The sequence below is a fragment of the Ixodes scapularis genome, unplaced genomic scaffold, assembly GCF_016920785.2.
Source record: "Ixodes scapularis isolate PalLabHiFi unplaced genomic scaffold, ASM1692078v2 PGA_scaffold3__209_contigs__length_174095766, whole genome shotgun sequence".
Taxonomy (NCBI): domain Eukaryota; kingdom Metazoa; phylum Arthropoda; class Arachnida; order Ixodida; family Ixodidae; genus Ixodes; species Ixodes scapularis.
In genome coordinates this window covers 98,003,861-98,023,945 of record NW_024609868.1, presented here as the reverse complement: position 1 = coordinate 98,023,945, position 20,085 = coordinate 98,003,861, and the positions used below count along the sequence as shown (strand labels likewise).

The 20,085-nt window shown below is 45.2% G+C and overlaps 1 protein-coding gene across 3 annotated transcripts in view; it reads right to left on the bottom strand.

The window, feature by feature from the left end:
- Positions 1-3,692: 3,692 nt before the first annotated feature.
- The window catches only part of LOC8028011 (pappalysin-1), a 73,470-nt gene continuing 57,077 nt past the window's right edge, over positions 3,693-20,085 (bottom strand). Inside the window, exons 16-20 of one of the 3 annotated variants that reach the window (XM_029985131.3) lie at positions 15,773-15,983; positions 14,834-15,041; positions 11,889-12,024; positions 4,751-4,908; positions 3,693-3,902 (exon numbers count right to left, since the gene is read on the bottom strand). In XM_029985131.3, coding sequence (XP_029840991.2) covers positions 3,741-3,902; positions 4,751-4,908; positions 11,889-12,024; positions 14,834-15,041; positions 15,773-15,983 — 875 coding nt within the window. In that variant the 3' untranslated portion in view covers positions 3,693-3,740. Of the gene's footprint in view, positions 3,903-4,750; positions 4,909-11,888; positions 12,025-14,833; positions 15,042-15,772; positions 15,984-20,085 lie in introns of those variants that run through there. The other 2 variants (XM_029985127.3, XM_042292566.1) reach the window with 2 other exon arrangements.

Below are 20,085 nucleotides of genomic sequence, written 5' to 3'. Positions count from 1 at the left end.
GTCCGTAACAAAACCATGTCGCCCGTTAGTTTATGCCTTAAGAGCGTCTTTTGTTGCAATAGGCTAATTTAATAGTTTTGTAAACGTGATGAGGTTAACGATGTTAACAATGTTAACAATCAGATTAATCAAGCCCTACGCTTGATTAATCAGTATTACCTCATAGTAATACTGATCAATGCGGAATACGTTTCAACAGTACTGTATAATATTTATTCACTTTAATAATACTTTCCTTTTCATCGTTTGAATACACCCCTGCTCAGGTGTTTTCAGGCCACTTTGAAGAAATTCTAAACATGAGTGTTGCAAGGTACTACACTGGAAGTATCTGAAATGATTATTCTCTATAATGTTGTGTAAATTTGTGAAGCGACATCTCGCGACATTCACTAACAAGATTGTATTGTAGCGAACACATTGCATAACCCTGTTGTATGTTACAAGTCTCAGTGAGACCTATGGCCCAACTGCTCTTGAGCGCAGCGGCCTCTTTGTGCGCTTGCAAATCTTCTGACACAAAAAAAATGAAGAAAGCAAAAGCACACTCCCCAAAATACACTTTGCTGTGGTTACCTAAAGCGTATCTGAACACTCTCACCTCACTGGGCCGTCTCAATGCGGTCTTTTAATATATCAAGATATACGTTGTTTATATATATATATATAAGGTATAAGAGCCCCAACTTCACTGAAAGAACAAAACAAACAGATGAGAAAAAAAACGATATAAATTTTTAAACCAAGGAGTTTCTAAGCTCAGGAGTGCGCCCTACACTCTAAGAAAAAATGGAGGAAAAAAGTAGCAACGGCGCGTCTTCCTCCCTTCTACCGACGCGCCCCCAAGCGGACACGAGAAACAGGGAGGAACGAAACGTTTTTCTCCTTCTCCAGGCACGCGTGAAAGCTTTCGCCCTCCCGACTCATCATCTTTCGGTTTCGTTTTTCGAGCAGGTCGCGCACGTAGTTTAATTAATAGCTGTTGAGTTGATTGAGCTTCAGCAGCAGCGAAGCCCGCCTGTAATTCCGTCTTCTAGTTTAAACGTCCAGAACATATCAGTTGCATTGACGTTTTTATCACTAATTTTATCAAACGAGCAAACGAAGCCGCTAGAAACAGCGAAGTTCCGGAGCAGTGCCAGCAGCGCCACGTACACTGGGGGATGGCCTTCTCCGGATTTCGTGACTCCCGCGGCACGGAACTACAGCCACTACAGCACTACAGTCACTACAGTAGCGAAACCATGCGGAACTGTGTCGACGTTTTCGACGTTATGGAAACCGCAGGAACTGCGTCCAAGACAGGCAGGTTTTGCTGCGGGCTGCCTGGGTGCCTTCCCCCCTGAGTTCGGTTCTGTTTTCCGATGCCGAGTGCAACCGGCGTTCAACGTGGTTCTGTGTTTGTGCGTGTCAGCAACATAGCTGCAACATCGTGATGGCAGTGTTGTGGGTTGTGAACAGAAGACTGGAATTATCGCCGATGTGACCATGTGTTCGCGTATCACTGGTGTAACAAGAAGATGAGATCGTAAACTGTTGGGCATTGATGCCGCTGGTCGGGTTGTGATCGGAGGGGGCGGGGTGTCGCAGGTTGACATTCCGCTTTACATTAAAAAGTTTAATACCACTTGAGGGATTACGTGCAATCGATCAACGTGCGGATAGTCATGTTGGAACGCTGGTCTGAACAGTAGAAGCTCCTATCGTACAATGGCCAATTACTGTCGTAATTGTCTCGTCCCCGAGAGCGATTGCGCTCTGGGGCAAGGACAACAGTACGAAATCGTGACGTAAAGTACGTATATTTATAGTATGGAATTTCGCATTAAAAAACAATAGTAGGTAAAATCGAAAAAAAAAAAAGCTACCCTTTATTTCGCTGTTTAAATATACTACGGTTGCTGGAGCGTGGCGCGCTGGGATGAGCGCTAGAAGTTTTCGGGCTCGCCACGGCGTAGCTCCGTACACTTAACACCTGCCGCAAGTCGCGGCTTTGACTGCATTCAAGTTGATCGAAAAGCTATTTCTCAGTCCGTGAAGCATCACTTCCAGCTGACTGAATATCCGCACTACAGAGATTAATTCAAGACGGCAATTGCAGCTTTGCGCCAACAGCACAAATAGAAAAACATAGAAATGCAGGCTACGACGTGCCGTGTGGGGAAACAAACTCATGGCTTCGAACCGCATTGGAACGGCTTGATTTATTGGCTTTCAAATAATTACGGCATGATCGAGCGTTTACTTTATAGCAAGAGATTCAACCCCTGAGCCATTCAAAATAGTCTCAGAGGTATGATATTGCTGGGAAAAAATCAACATGCTGGGAATATTTTTTATTGCTTAGGGAGTCACCGAAAAGTACCGTACGTTCAAAACGAAAAGTATAAAAGGCGGAAACGCAGAGCACGGGTGTAGTGTTCGGGTTAGTGTGGTGTCCGTTGTATTGATATTTCTGTGTGCAGTGTATGTGCTTAATGTATGTTCACCTGATGCTTGTAATGGGTGTAATGTGTGTACAGTAGAGGATCCTCAAGCGCAGTAGTGGCCTGAGAAAAGCAAATTATTTTTTGTAGAACATGAATTGGGCAGTACCTAGCGCCACCTAGCCTAGCTACTTGCAATTACTCTGCTTCACCCCACCATCTGGTGGCTAGCGATTTAACCTTCTTTCACGCTGCGCGATAAACAGCGGCTTCGAGTTTGTTCTTTCGAGAGCGGCTTTTGGTTTCGCGGAGTGAGTTCGCCCTTCTCCGTGATGTGCGGTTGACGAAGGAATTGTGACTCGAGGAACACCAAAGGTAAGACGGAAAGTGCGCGAAGTGACTGGGTATCGGTTGTCTCCGTTTAACATCGCAGTGCTGTCGGCGAGAAGACTGAGTAACTGCTTTCGAAACGCAGGTTTCTGTATCTGTGGGGGGAATCTGGCTTCGGAAATAAACACAGTTTGCGGAAAGCTCGTGTTACGCTTTCATTTGCTGCAGCTCGCGTCCCGTACAAGAGACGTAGCATCCTCGTTAAGCCTTATTGGGCTCGATTTGCTCGATTCGGGGCCGCCATATTGAGATGCAGGCGACGGAGGAACTTTGCTCCCAGAGACGAAGGTTTCTCCCTTTCTAAAGGAACATAGGTTACAAGACCGTTCCTCCCGTAAGGGAGGACTATCCATACCCTTTTTTCTAAGAGTGTAAGGCAAGTAAACAGGTAGCATAAAAATTCAGTGTTCAGGTTGGGCGGCAAGCCTCTAATTAAATACAAACGTTATAAATATAATTTTAGTTACAAATTAATGTATTTGTACAAAGTGAAGTGCGCGCTAATACTTGCCAGAAAACAAGTATTGGCATTCTTGCTGCTTATTTTCTGTTTCTATTTTTTCTTCACTTAAATACCTCAGATGTGCACAGTGTCACATTCTGGTCTGCCGACCATTAGTTCTACAGGTGGTTGTCGGTTCATAGAGAAATCCTATTTTTCCATTGTAGCTTTTGATCCAAGTACTGTAAACTTTTAAAACTTTCGCATTTTATCGCCACCGCAAGCCTCGTGTCGACAGGCAGTTTCAGTTTTTTGCGATGCGTGGTTTATTTATCCGGACCGATAAACAGGGCTTCGTTTTCTGCGTCCGACCTACTCTACACAAGCCCCGCAGACTGGCTTCCTTACTGAAGTTCTAAAAAAGTCACGTCGGGTCTCGTTTCAATCCATTGTTTATTCCGTTCAGTTCGCTGCTCCCAGCTTCACTGGGCGTCGGGGTCTCGACAGGCGCACTCTTGGGAACAGTTTGGCGGGAACGTCCTCACAAAGCGGCCGGGCACCGTGGATGAACAGCAGTCGCCGCCGTCCCAGCCGCAGTGCTCCTGGTTGTTGGCGGCGTCACACCAACCATCGCCGATGTACTCCTTCCAAAAGAAAAAAGAAATTGGCAGCTGTATTTAGGTTTATTGATCAAGCTGTCATGTGCATATTGGCAATGTATCAGAAAAACTGTAAGTTGCAACGCGGTCCTTTTTTTTCTAATTGTTATTACTATCATTATGAATATTTGTATGACACACGGTTTCGTTTTAGCTTTTGCTTTCTGCACTTTGCTACAATTTTTTCTAGATAGTAAGAGAACCTTCCTTTATAAAAGACCGCCCGTGAACTTTTTCGCATAGCACGAGGGGGGAGGCAGTGATAGCAATCATAGAGAGCAAACAATTAATTAGGGAGCGCGGGGAAGATTCCCACTCAGAGCACTCACATGCGCTAGAAGTCAGGGCACAACTTAGATTTCCTTCTCAGAAAGCCAGCGCGTGCCAGAATTTTAAGAACGACACGTATGCCTGTTTCCTTACTAGATGGTCAGCTTCGCCAAGTGCAACTACTCGGACGGCGGGAGTAACCTAGTGGTTTTAGTGTTTAAAAAGAAATCGCTTCATTTTCCGGTAAACAGTTTATATATGACATTTTGAGAGCTCATCGCCCCAGAGAAAAATTTCCGAGTCACTGGGCTTTTGGGCGCATGTGTGTCGTCCGATATTTCGCTAAGGAGAGCAACAGCGCACGCTCCAAACGCGTTCCCCAGCCCAATATATAAAAATGGCAGCCCGCAGAATGAGGTTTTTGGAATGGTCTATGAGCCCATATAAACATAACCGCATAAATGAGAGAAACCTCGACGAAGTCGCAAACAAACAGTGAGTTTCGTTTACGTAATCATTCAAGAGAAGTAAACACTACGGCGCACGGAATTTAAGCGACTCACGGTGCGGCACTTTTGTCTGCATTGAAGACGCTCTGGATCCGGATGCCAGAGCCCGATACCGGCGCAGGTGATGTTGCCTCCCAGGGGGAGCTGCCTACCATCCAATGACACCACCGGTTCGTGATCCGGCTGGCGGCAAGTCACGTGGCACACCGAGCCTGCATTATCAAGTTTCCTTATTCTCAAATCTTAGTTTGTTTGTTTTTCTTTTTTTTTTAATGAATTCATTATTTTTATTGATATAAGTGTGGCCCCTCGAACGCGTTTCCGACTGGTGTATTTACATCGTCCTGAAAAGAGGTTCCTCGATTTCCGACTGAAGCCGTCACAGGAATGACGCGCTGTCACCTGTCGCGACCTTGCGGCGGTGTCGCAGCCACGGTGGTGTATATTGCAGACGCCTATTTTGCTGCAGGTCTCTTTCCAGCTTGTCCGTCTACAGAAGCTTCGTCAGCCAAAAGTTGAGACGCTTAGACGCCACTGACACTCAGGTTCGCCCGCACTTATTGCCGGTACTCTTAGGGCCAACCGTCGGGATCGCGGCATCCGAAAACATGACAAGCTGGTTGCTGTGACGTCATTTGTTTCTTGACCACTTTTGATGGTTGGGCGACATAAAACGCTAAACACACCAGTCGAAGGTGCATTCCAGGCACAGTCATAGAGGTTATAAAACAATCCTAAAAAAAACTGCGCCTTCTTCACACTTTTCTGACTTTTGTGCCACTAAAAACAAAAAAAAAACAACTGAAGACGTGTACATGAAACAATCGGAACATATTAGAGCACTACCTTTCCTTTTAAAACCACAAGAATGTAATGCCGTGTTACAGTGAAGCACCACACTATTTAAGCAATCTGTACAGCAGAAAATATTTCTCTCAAACCATACTGTGGATTCCTGGCATTACTTGTGTATGAATTTGGTATGTGGTTCAAGCCAGAGCCGTGTATACAGAGAGTTTGGCCATTCATTAGGAAGTATTGGAGTCATATGAGGAGACGCCATTAGCCGAAAACGTGCTGGGCGTGTTCCAGGGCGTCTTCGCAAATTCGACTCTGGCCAAACAGAAGCCAGAAATAATACACTGGCGGTGGTCGCGAGAAACTAAATTAATAAAAGCGTCGAGGTAAATCTCGGTGACTGAAAATGTGGTGCACGTGATGTTTCAATCACGGTCATCCAATATCATGGTGGAAGAGTGTAACTAGCGGAACGATCGACATAATCCGTACGCCTTACACCGATGACCGGGAATCTGTCGTCCGAGCGGTCACACTCTGTCCGAGCAAAACAGAGTTCGAGCGGTACATTCGTTTCTTACATATTTCTGCATGATCATGATCGAAACATTACGTTCACTCTATTTTCAACCATTGAACTCTTAGCCGCTTATTAAAACCACATATCTATTATTAAAACTGTTTCTTGATACTACCGCTAGGCGATTCCTTTCGGCTTCTGGTTGGCCAAGAGAACATGTCAAGCCCTCTTTCTGTGTCTGGTGCACACCCTGGCTCTGCCGCCACCTCCCTATGACCAAACTCTCTCTATACACGGCTCTGGTTCAAACCACAGCAATGCGTAGGCACATAATTATATTTTTTTACGCTAAACGTAAACTGCGTTTGAAATGGTAAAATACTTGAACGTGAATATTTTGCAAAAGCTTGTCAAATCTTCGTCATTGAAACTAACCACTGACGAAGTATCTTCTTAGATTCATAGCACATTCCAACTATATTAGAAAGCAGATTCTTCCGTGCTTTACCTTCGCCTACGTCAACGTGCTTTCTTCGCGATATCATCAACCCAACGAGAAACACACCACAATAGAAAAAAAAAGAAAATACTGCTCTTCAACTGCCATCGTCACAGACGCCCCTGAAGAGGAGGCCGAGAAGGCATTGAAACGTTGAATCCTTAATTAGAAACCCCCTTTTTCCTTTTTTATTGAATTGTTAGGTATAGTTTTTATGCTATTTTAGAAACATAAAAACTTAGGTTTTTTACGTTTTAGACATATCACATGTTTAACAATGTGAAAACATATACAATACATATACATAAATATTTAAACATATAAAACAATACATAACATCCACAATTTCTTGCTTTATTTTAGTTTCTTCGTTGATAACCCTCTGTTTGTAATTGCTCGAGGATAGTAATAAAAACGAACCTTCAACAAAAATTAAAAATACTCTGTAACCTTCATATGTTATTATAGTTTCTTAGTGAATATCGATACTGAATTACAAAGCTCGAATTTATTTGTTTTGTTTTTTCTTTTAACTTTTAATAATAAAGATACATGGTGAACTTTACGCTGCATGTACTATATATAGCTGCAAAGTACACTAGGAGCAATCACCTTTCTTCCTCTTCTCAATACTCACTCACAAATTAAAATTATTTTTGCTAAAAGTTAACTGCACACAGTACCTAAGAAATACAAAGGGCAACTTACGGAAAGCTCTAAACTGGGTGTTTTTTGTTTTTGTATTTTTAAACTTTACAGGTTTGATTTAAAAAAAGTTGTGAAAGATACACTTATGCGGTTTGTGCAGGTGAGTTATACCGCCAGAGGGACATCGAATAGGGGGCTCATCGTGATGATCAGTAGGCTAATTAAGACAAGTTTGTTAATTCACTTTTTCATTAAAAAATATAGTCATATGGTTCCAATTTAAATTTTGCTGGGCGTCATCGAAAACCACTAAATCAGTAATTTTCAGGAAGACTTTGAGCGCATGAGAAGCGTAGTATTGTACTAAAGTTACCACTCGTGGAGCAGGTATAAGGCTAGCGGTTGCGGTAAGGCGCCCGCGCGATTTTTCCGTCTCTTATGAGAGCCCAGCCTTGTACCTGCTGCACGAGTGGTACTGAATCAAAATTAACTGTTGGGCTGGGTGGCTATACATTGTTAAAATTAAAAGCGCAAACACTAACTTTAGCCCACTACTGCGCTTCCCACGCGCTGAAAGTCTTTCTAAAAATGACTGATTTAGGGGTTCTGGACGACGCTGAGCATGTTTCTAATTGAAACCATCTGACTAGTTTCACTATATAAGAAGTTAATTTAAAAAATGAGAGCCGTTTACAAATCCCTGTAACGCCGAATTGGAACGCAGCTCTTGAGGAGGAGTAGGGAAGGGTACTGAGGGGGGTCACGTCACCTGCGGGTAGTCACGTGACCCCGGGGGGGTCACGTGATCTGGGGGAGGGGGGTCACGTGACCTCGGGGGATCACGTGACCTCGGGGGATCACGTGACCTCGGGGGGTCACGTGATCTCGGGGGGGGGGGGTCACGTGACCTCGGGGGGAGGGGTCACGTGACCTCGGGGGGAGGGGTCACGTGACCTCGGGGGGGCCACGTGACCCCCCCCCCCCCGGTTACGCCGACGCCGACCAGGCTGGAAACGGGCCCCTAAGAGCTGCGCTCTAAAAATGAAAGCCGTTTACAACTCCCTGTAATGCCGGATTAGAGCGCAGCTCTTCAGGAGGAGGATAGTAGGGTACTGAGGGATAGGGTGAAAGGATACTGAGGGAGAGGTGACTCCCTGAGGTCACGTGACCTCAGGGGGGTCACGTGACCTCAGGGGGGTCACGTGACCTCAGGAGGTAACCCTCATGGCCCTCGAGAGGGTAACCCTCGCGACCCTCGTGAGGGTAACCCTCCTGACCCTCGTGAGGGTAACCCTCGTGACCTTGGTGAGGGTAACCCTAGTAACCCCGGTGAGGGTAACCCTCGTGACCCTCGTGAGGGCAACTCTCACAACCCTCGTGAGGGTAACTCTCACAACCCTCGTGAGGGTAACCCTTTTGAGGGTAACTAACCCTCGTGAAGGTTACGAGGGTTACCAGGGTTACTCTCATGAGAGTTACGAGAGTAACCCTCGTGACAGTAACCCACGTAAACCTCGTACCCTCACGAGGGTTACGAGATTTATGCGCCCTTCTGAATAGGCACACCTTGAGCGGTTTTCCACTCATCAGGTAGGAGCGCTGTGGAGAGTGTCTTCCCGTAAATTAAATAAAGGTATATAGAAATAGGTGGAACACCGCTCTTTAGTATGCGTGGAGATATGCCGTCTGGATCGTTTACCTTGTTTTCATCTATGTCTCCTAGAAGTGCTTCGATGCCCCTCACGCTTAATTTAACTTGTTCCCTTACTGGGAGTATGCTCATGTAGTATAGGGCTGCGGTTTCGTTTAGCTAAAAAGACAGATTAAAAGTACAGGGTGTCACAAATGAAAATTTACACGGTCTTTTTTACCGCAAAAACAAACTAGGCATCCCCGAACGCTCATTTTCCGCCCAAAGGTAGAGCTAGAGGTCACAACCAGATGCCAAAGTTTCAGCCCCATCCGATAACTTAATAAAAAGTTATAAGTGATTTTCTGAAAATTTCAATGGGAAAATGGAGTCCATTTTCGCCCGTTTTCGGTTTCTGGTGCCATAGAGCCCCATGTGTTTGAAAACTCCGTCGGCCGCCATTTTCCCATTGAAATTTTCAGAAAATCATTTATAACTTTTGATTAAGTTATCGGATCGGGTTGAAACTTTGGCATCTGGTTGTGACCTCTAGCTCTACCTTTGGGCGGAGAATGAGCGTTCGGCGATGCCTAGTTTATATTTGCGGTAAAAAAGATCGTGTAAATTTTCTTTTGTGACACCCTGTATATATCCAAGCACGTTGCCTTTTTCGTATCGTCTATAAAAAGTTGTTGATTACAACCAGTTTCATTTATTCCTACAAACTCTGATCCGCAGGCTTCAAAAAACTTCCAGAAATGCTTGGGATTATTTTTCAATTTGTCGTTGAATGTCTTGAAGTATTCCGCCTTTGCAGTTTTTATAGCAAGCTTATTCTTAAGTGTTACTTGAGATAATTTCTTTATGTGATTATTACCTTTATTTTTTAATAAATAACAAATTCCCTACTTCTCTTTTTTTAATTATTTTGATAATACACAAATTCACCCAAGGTTTTTTTACGTTGGTTTGAGTCTGGTAGAATTTATGCTTGAAACATACTTGTTCGCAAGTTAGAGCAGTTTGTTTTCAAACACCCGCCATAATTCGTGGACGTTATAATCCTCAAAAAGACATTCGAAAACCGGCAACAGGCAAGCTCCTGAGATATGCTAAAGTAGTCACCCTTTCTAAATAAAAAAAGCACTATATTTGATGCGCGCGACGTTGACCGGATAGTTTCTATTTTGACGTTTGCAACGACCAGCGTGATGATAACTTATTCCTCCTATAATATCAGCCGAACTAATAATGTTAGATGAAGTGCAAAACAAAAGGTCCTAAATGTTACCCTTCCAACTTGGAGCATTTACATATTTCGAAATTCCGAAAGTGCCTACCATGTTTGGAATTTCTAAATTAATGCGACTACCGACTTGCATACACAGTCGCCTCCCTTCCATTCCAAATCAAGTAAGTTAGAGTCTCCCACTACCAAGATAGGCTGTCGGGGTGCCACCGAAACTACGTCAAACAATGACTGATCTGAATTCAGTGGTTGGTAGAACGTCCCAAAAATTGTACGAAGAGTTATCAGGTAGAATAACTGAGCACCAAATTGACTCAACATTGTCGCTATCAAGATCTAGAATAGATGACTTAAGAGAATAATGAATTAGCAAAAACAACCCTCCACCGAGGCTGGGCCTGTCCTTCCGATAAGCAATAAATTATTTTGGGAACACTTCACTGTAAGCGAAAGACGGGTTCAGCCACAATTTTGTGCCAAAGATCATGTCTGCCTTAACAGTCTCTAGCGGACCAGCAATTCAACAACTTTGTTTATTATGCTTCTACATTTACTACAACAGCAACGAGGTCATGGCATTCACGTTAATTTTCCTTTCCGGGGCGTCATTGTTTCTTGAATGAAACAACCTCCTCTTCTTCTTTGTCTCACATGAAGGTATTTCCGTTAATAACAAGTTTATCGAAGTTTGGCTTTACCTTGTTATTGTTGTCTGCTTTTTTAGCTTTTGCATATTCCCACAGACGCTTCCGCATATATCGGGTCTCCGGTGAATAATTGAGAAATATGAAACACGCATACCTTATATTCTTTCTTAACCCCAAGTAAACTTATCGAAAGAACAAGCCAAGAATGTCATATTTCAATGGACAGATTTCATACCACTTAACGTGCATCCGATTATTCAATTAAAAAAATCGTAAAAACCGCTTTTGAATGAGTGCTTACAAGAGGAAATAATGACTTCAAAGTAAACATTTGGCAGAAATCTGCCTAGTTGGGTAAGAACAATTAGAAGAGGAGGAAGGAACGCCAACCAAAAATAAAAAGGAGCCCAACGTTTCGAAACCTGCTCGGTTTCTTCTTCAGGGGCGACTGTGTGCGCGAGGAGCAAGTGGTCTTCTTTTACGGCGGTGGACGTAATGTTTTCGCGATCGTAATGTGGCTGAGCCCGCTGACGTAGGCGGATGGTAAAGCGCCAAGCGACCGATTGATGTTTTGCGGTGTGGTTTGGATGTGCCATGACTCGACGAAGAGAAATAAAAAGGAGCGCAACGTTTCGAAACCTGCTTGGTTTTTTTTTCAGGGGCGACTCGTCGAGGCTCTTCGTCGAGTCATGGCACATCCAAACCACACCGCAAAACATCAATCGGTCGCTTGGCGCTTTACCATCCGCCTACGTCAGCGGGCTCAGCCACATTACGATCGCGAAAACATCACGTCCACCGCCGTAAAAGAAGACCACTTGCTCTTCGCGCACACAGTCGCCCCTGAAGAAGAAACCGAGCAGGTTTCGAAACGTTGGGCTCCTTTTCATTTTTGGTTGGCGTTCCTTCCCCCTCTTCTAAGAGGAAATAAAGCTGGAAGAGTCATCACAACTTTGTGACAACTGGTAATACGCTAAACATTATATTCGTCTAACTCATCGTCTTGCTGGGTTTCATTTCTTCTCGAGAATAGTCCCGCACACTTGCTAATATAAACAATAAAATATAATATTTCGGTTTACTTGTGTCATAAAAAATACGCGTGTTTATATTAATTCATGTTGGATTTTAAGACGCACGTTTACTTTTTGTTTTAAGAGTTTAATTAAATGGGCGAGAGAACGCGTGCTGGTATACGTACCTACGCGTGTATCAGCACATCTAAACTGTACTTTGTCGGCGACGTCCTTAGGCAGCGGACAGTGAAGATTGGCGAAGGCACACTGAGGGGGTCCCCTGTTCCAAACGCCGTCCAGCTCACACTTGAGTTCCGATTTCTGAATGGAAATTCCTTGCTTATAAACTGTTCGATTCGAGCAAGCGAGTCCCCAAAACACATTTACAGGGTTCCTTTTCACCGCCAAAAATAAACGACGCGTCACCGAACGCTCATCATCTGCCCAAATGATGTCCTAGCTGTCAATACCAGATGCCAAAGAGTCAGAACTAACCATTATCTTATTCAAAAGTAATAAGCGACTTTTGGGGAAATTGCAATGTGAGAAAGGGGCCCATTCGTGGTGAGTGGTGTCATTCAACTATATGTATTCAAGGACTCTATCGGCCCCCATTTTCCCGTCGAATTTTTACAAAGTCAGCTTTTGATTTTAGAAAATCAAATTTTAGGTTCTGAAACTTTGACATCTGGTTCGAACCGCCATGGCTACATTTGGGCAGAAAATGAACATCCGACAATGTTTTATTTTATTTATTTATTTATTTTTAAACAAATTGTAAACTTTTTAGGGGAGACACCTCGTATGAATTAAGGAACCTTCTGAAATCATTCTCATGGGATCATTCACAGACATACCAACGCCTCAAAGCAACACGTCCTAGATAGCCATTCCGTGTGCTGGATTTCCTTTATCGCCTACCAGAGGCCAACGAGCGCACATCAAAGGAGCACGAGTGATGCATCAGCGTAGTGCTGGGGACTCGTGTCCAGTCGGCCAAGACAGTGTGCCAGTCAATCTGTACCCAGTCCGGGTTTCCGGCGGATGAAGTAGAGAAATCACAGCACAGCGGCCTTGTCATCCGGGAGATGTTGCTCAAAGTATTCGCAACTTCCAGCGATAGTGCTACCAAAGTCTGATGATGAACGGTCGGCTCGCGTATTGGTACCGAAATGTGATGTATAGTGGTACCGGAGTGTGGTCGGATCGCAAATACATCACAGCGCTGAGTCAACGTCATAGGAACAGCACTAATGCAGCACATACTTTGACGTAACTTAACACTGACATAGCGCTACGCGAGCGCTGGATCACTAATACTATATCGCAGAGTCAGCGTAGCACTAACGAGATCAGCGCTATACCCGGCCCCAGCTAATGCTGAGAGCAAGTCGTCTGCTTCTTGCGCAGCAGTTGCGGCGACGTCAAACGATGCCGAGCTCTGATTCGCTTTGATTGAAAGGATAGTGGGTAGACCTCAACGCTAGAATTCTTTGAGGTCTTCCCACTACTTTTTTTTTTTCGATCAGCCAATAAGGGCTCAGCGTTCTGACGTCCTCGCCACCCCTGTGCAGACGAACTTGCGCTCCGCATAGCACTGAGCAACGTTACTAAAACACTCAGTTGGGAAACTCCCATAGAGACAGCTTTGAAAGAGTGGCCCCAAACTGTCTCCGAGCACCGAGCTAATGACGAACACAACGACACCATTTCTCCCGCAGCGGCCACTCGAGGAACTGCACGTGACTTCTATTTTGGCGTTAAGAACAGATATAGCGGTAGAGGTTAAAGGGGTGCCACCCCCGTCTCCACGGCGGACGCGCCGCGTTGAGCTATCGAAGTTAAAATGCACCTAGGGCGGGACGTGCTACCTGAAAGGCCCACTGAGGCATGGTTGTATAAAAACAATATTAATTGTGCCGCAAAACCCTGCAAACTAAAGATTTTAAAAACATAACGCGCCCCTCCTTTGGTACTAAACTCCAATAAGTTTCATACAAAAAGAGTCTTTTTCTTTTGTTTTTACTCAAAAACAGGCTTTCAAAAAGCTCAAGGTGACCACAGTACAGACAAATGATAAAGAGTGGCGCTGTTGTCGCATTTAGCTCGGTCTCGGTGGACGCCAGCGGCCCAGGTTTCGACGGCGAGTTTCCCAACTGAGTGTTTTAGTAACGTTGGCACTGAGGCAGCGCTGTGGTGTCTGCTAAAAGGTCTTAAAGATGCTCGATGACACCCTCCTGACATAAAAATATAATGTAAGGTTCTAAATTGTTTTTTTTTTTTTCATTTTACAAACAAAATGACATTTTTTACACATCACGGGTCTAACCAAGTACTGCTCTTCAACACCGATCATCCAGACGACAGCCATTTTGTTTGGCGCCAGCGCACCCCCTACGGATCCAGAAAGTTGCGAATACTTATTACGCGGTCGCGCGTCTAGAGCGTCATACTTCTTACGTTAGCGCTATGATACATCATACTTCTCGCTGTCACAGTGGCGTGTCACAGGTTCGTCACACGTGACGTATTTCAAGCCCGAAATCTAGCCGAACTCCACGTTTATTACCTTCGCCCTATGCCTTTCTATGGGCGGAGACAGATATTTCCAATTCGTTCAAGTTATTTTTGCGTCGTAATTTACTGCGCCGATCAGGGTTGTTGGTAACAGAAAAGAGCGTCGACTGGTACTCTGTTTTTAAACATACCCGTTTTTATTCGGACCTAAGATGATCCTGCGATCGCGAATTCGACCCGTCGGCGACCAACATGGCCGCAAATAAATGCCGCCGGGCCCCCCTCCGAAAAAAATAACCAAAGCAGGGTAAGCATTGATTTCAAAGCCCCCGGTCACGCATACTGAGTGCTGTAGTCAGCAGAACCAATCGCTATATTTGAGCATTTCAACAACACCAATAACGACGACAGTAACTAAGCGTTTACGTGAAAAACTAATAGGGAGAGTGGCGGGTGCAATTCATCAAGATGGTGGAACGCGGCTTTCCGGAAGTGAAAAAGGGTTTCGTGGAATCACCTTATAACTAAAATTACGCCAAGCTTTGCAACGCGTTTAGAGAACACGAGTGATTAGGGACAGGTGCACGTGCAGTCCGTTCCTGTGCGGTCTTACGCTGGCAGCGCCCGGACAGGCGAAGGCGCAGACAGAGCCCGCGTACCAGGCGTCTGTGCAGGCGTACAGGCCAGTGTAGACGGGGGGTAGGGCCGGACACGAGACCGGGCTGCACCCCGGGCCGGACCAGGCCCCCGTCTCGCTGCACACCAGGTGGAAGGACCGCCTGTGGAAGCCAGGGTCACGCGTTTTTCCCGCTGCCTGGAGCCTTGTAAAAACGTTCGTCGAAATAGATTCGAGTGCCATCAGTGCGCGCCAAAATAGTGAACGCATTATGCAACTAGGTGCTAGGGAAAAAATACTGACACAAAATCGCGAAAACACGTGCATCATCGAAAGATCGCCTCCCTCCTTTTTTCTATATCTCCACCGGGTGATGTAAAAAAAAAATACGGAGTGTTTACTTTACCGCGAACCACCTGGGAAAGCTGATCACTGCAATTTAAAGGCACAGCTCAAAGAATGACCAGGCTGAACCTAAACAAAGATTACGTGTTGCGGTACTGAACATCGAGAAACGTCATGCCCGGAATCACATCGCAGACTGCTTCTCTAGCTCTAGACATAATGTCAACCTCGTCATTCACCCAGCAGTATCTGTAGATTACAGTGATTGACCTTCTCGAGTGGTATGCCGGACCATTCACTACCCAACCCAAGTTTTTTGTAAAGTGCTCAGTGGGCGTTCATTTGTTATTCTAGGGTTTCTTGAACGCGCAAAGTGACCCTGGCTCGTGATTCATTCATTGGCTAATTCACACACACTGAGTGATGAGTTTGTTTTTTTTTTCTTATATTTCGGAAGCTCCTGCAAACACTTGCAGTGGTTCCTGTCATTGATATATTTCACTCAGCTACTGTGATTAGGGATAGCCTTCAAAGTACTAGTTGACGTTCATTGATCCGAAATAGTTTAACTCAGTACATGACGCTGCTCACTTTTTGTTAGCGTGCCCCTTGACGTGGTAGCCCGCCTTACAATGAAAGCGGCATTTGTGACCAAATAGGAGTGGCTCTGCTCCTCGGCAGTTGGTCATCACGGCGTGCGGAGGCGCCGAAGGTGCCGGGCATGCCACGTGACACTGATGCTCCGGCTCGGACCAGCGACCGTCCTTTTGACAGCTGATGCTAGCGAGCCCGCTGATTCCACCTGCAGAAGAGGTAAACCTGGTATCTTCAGCTGCTCAGGTTATCACTTTGTAATATCTAGTGAAATCACGTTAAGAGCTTTGATTTGAAGTTTATAAGATTTAACTTGTAATATGTCACCCCACCAACAAACAAACACTGTTCGAAAAAAAAAATAACAGAGGGGTGCCTCAAGCGTTTCTTCAAGAATTATACATTAGGTCAAATACGCTAGACAAACATGCTAGCCAGGAGCTGAAGAGTGACTATACGGCGAGCAAGTGTTTCAAGATGCGTCTTTCGCGCATCGGAACGCAAAGAGGAGCACGTCAATCAAAGGGCCAAAGAGAGAACGCCCAGGGAACGCGTGGCAATGAGGCAGCCGAGCGAGCGCCATGATTGGTTGAGGTCGGGGGGAAACAAAAGCACGTGGGCGCGTATTGGGGTTAAACAAACGCATGGGCTGAGCAAAAAGCAAACTTGCAGGCCGTATACACGTTTGCAAGTGTGATCTCAGAACGCCGCCATCTTGCCCAGTGAAGTGCGCTTGGGCGTGGCCATAATCCAATTATGACGCCTTAGCAAGGCTTCGTAACCGGATTAGGTCGCGTACAAGCGCACCCCAGCGAGCAAAACGGCGGCGCCCTGAAGCAGGACTTGCAAACGTGTATACACTTCGTGCGACGCGACCGGTTCGCCGCCGCACGGCCGAAACGAAACATTTGGTTCGCATTGAGGTCGGAATGGTGCGGTTGCACCGGGTTGATATCATGATCACTCGCTTCGTTAAGTGATTGAATAGTTGTGTGTAGTTTCTAGTGAGCCGGAGTTTTTTAATAGGCCACTTTCGAAAATCCCTCCATGCAACACTGTGCGCGCTGCACGCTGGGAACCAGTTAGGCACGGAGCGGAGTGGCATGGTTTCGGTTTCGATCAGACAGCCGCTGTCTGTACTCCTGCAGTCCAGCACGTGTACTTCCAAGCCTGCCTGACGTTTCTTCACACGCACGCGAACCTGCTTGCACAACAGGTGCACCAAAAGAGACCTTGCAATTCATCGTTCTACATTTGCCTACCCGTTTTCTCAAAATCCGGCACATCGGGAACCACAAAAACAGTGCCGAGTTTTTTTTTCGGTATCATCTCTCGGCAACACTTACAGTATTGTACAATCGCTGACAGTATGAGCTGAAACAGCGCACCGGCCTGTGCACGGTACTACCTGCGCCGCCTGTCGCATCGCTCCGCAAACACGGCGCACCCTGAGGCCGAGATAAATTCTCACTTCCGCTCACTGCCCCGCTGCGCTCTTCCGGCCGTCTGCTAGCGAAAATATTCGGCAACGGAGCCACCATCACGATGCGTGTGCCGTGCAGCCCAATGTCCACGTTTCCAGCTAACTTGCATTTCAGTGCATTTCAAGAAAGCGCCGAAGTGGAAAATGCGTTGTCACGCTCGTATCTCCTCGAGGAGCGCTGCCAGAAGGAGCTGCCTTGGCCCCCAAAAGATGCCATCTGAATATCATCGAACACGTTTGCAGGCGTATCAAGCTAGCCATGTCACTGCGTCCCCTCTACCGAGCCACTGCCGACAAATTGTGAAAGCGGTGAGTCGTGAATGGCTTCGGGCCGAGCCAGACTTCGTGACCGCGCTCTATGATTCCTTACCAGAGAGGGTGAGAGCCGTGGTCACGAGTTGGGGGAGAATGACGCGGTATTAACTTCTTTCGTAAGTTTTACTGCGCCTCGGGACCCCCTGAACCGGACTTCTGATGATTGGAACAAAGCTTGCTGCTACGGTTGCGACACACTGTTTGATGCCGTTAACTAGCCCATATTTTTGTATAGTGCATCCATGATCCTAATCTTCTTGTATAGTGCAGTTGAACTTCCACGCCGACTAAAAATCTTTGGCGTCTGACATTGTCCTCTGCGAATATTTTTTCGATGAAGTTTCAAGCTCCTTCTCCTGGCAAATATATGATGGTCACACCTTCTTAAGAGTAGGATTTTGTAAATAAAACACTGGTGCCTTGTCAGCAACTTGTTTTGCTTGAAACAAACACGTGGGCCCAGTAATAAACAAATACTATTTTTGAACATTTTACACAAATCAAGGGTACAAAACCTTTGCAGTAACATATATGGTTACAGTTTTCTTTTTAGACAACTGTGCTCAGTGAAAGAGAAAAAAAAAGTAAATACCTTGGAGCCGGCCTAAATCCAGTATACAGATTTTGGCCTATATATTACGATATCCTACTTTGGGCATGCACTTAAATAATAAAAAAAAACTGCAATGTCTTTTGATGTGGCTTTCAAAAACAATAATCGCAGCTGCCATTTAAGATACCTCAACATTTTTTTTTTCATTAGCAGTAAGCGTTTTTGCACGCAATTCTACGCGATAGAACGAAGTAAAACAATTGCAAAATAGGGACGACAACTGTAATCCCCCCCCCCCCCTTCCCTGCACACACGCCCGCTGTCGCACGCGCCGTTTCGCTAGCAGACGGCAGAAAGAGCGCAGTGGCGCAGCGAGCGGCAAGTGTTAATTTATCTCGGCCCCAGGGTGCGCCGTGTGTGCGGAGCGAGGCGACAGGCGGCGCAGGTAGTACAGTGCGCCGGCCAGAGCGCTGTTTCAGCTCATATTGTCCGCGATAGTACACTTGTAGAAAGTCGCAGCAATGAAAACGCAAGCAACGTGTTCCGTCACGACACGATGACCATGGCAAAACCTGAAACTGAAACCACAACTAAATGGTCAACTGGTACCTAGAATTCATTTCGTGCCACCGTGCCACCAGAGGCGCTTCGATTCAGGGAAAGATCCATTCGGCGTTGTTTTTTGGGAGCAGCGACAACGATGAACGCGCGCCGGACGACGCTAGAAGTTTGGTTTCCCGATCATGTCGGCCACTCTTTCGGCACTGCGGACATATTATACTCTTACGTTTCGCGTTCCTTTTCCTTTTTTTTTTTTTTTTTTTTGTCGGAACGTTTTTTATATTTAGGCGCCAATGGGACAGACTGGAATCCCATCCCCCACTCGCGAGTATGCGGTGCCCATTTTGTTGGAGGAATTCCCTCCAAAGACGTTTCTTTCCCATCGCACGTGTCGATGACAATCCCGGACCAGTATCGCATACGATCTGAACTTCGTGAAGAAAGATTCGCACGGCACAAAATGTGAATCTAAAAAGTCACTAGACTATCGACGTTTGAATCTAACTGCGTATAGGCTTGCCTTCTTTTTAAATTAGCCTCCTCTCATACGTGGAAATCGCCTTTTCTCACATTTGGAGCCGTCGGTAGGAAGCAGCTGATGGCAAAACAAAAGGCCGGAATAATTTTGGATCAAATGAATGCAAGGTAATTGCTACAACTAATTCGAAACATATCACCATTAAAATATCGAATAAATAATTTTAATGTAGATCAAAGATAAATTAGAGAAATATAACTTAAATCACATTACTTCAAAAAGATTGATTTTTATTTCACTAGTTGTATCTTTAAACACGGGAAATGGATTCTTCAGTTCTCTCTATCACTGAAAACTTTATAAAAGAAGAATTCACCGTAAACTAATTTTAATGTAAAGAGCAGTATAATTCATTATCTCTTTTTTTCTTGGCATATTACAACAAAAAGAGCTTGGTTTGTCCAGATACAGTGAAAGCTTTTTTTTTTTTGTAATTGAAGTGATTTTTTGTTTGCACAGCAAGCAGTGAATCACTCCGAAATTCATATGGAAATCCCATAAAAACAGCTCCTTTCCACCAAATTATTCTCTATCAGCTGCGTGCACACAATGCCACTGCTGCCATTGCTTTTGAGGCTGGTTACAGACAAAATATTAAGGGTCTATGAGCTGCACCAAAAGTGAAAATCAACAAAAAAAATTCAACGACGTATATTAATGGTTTTTATACTTGAGCACAGTTTGAGAGTTGTTTAATGGTAGTAACTTTTCTTCTTTTTTTTTCTTTTTTTTTTTTTTTTTTGTTAAGTGAGCAAGGCGGTGGTGGTATACGCTCCGAAAAGAAACAGCAAGTTTGTGCAAATCAAAACATATATCCTGGCCGATGCAAGATCAACCTCACATGTGCTACTCGGTCTCTC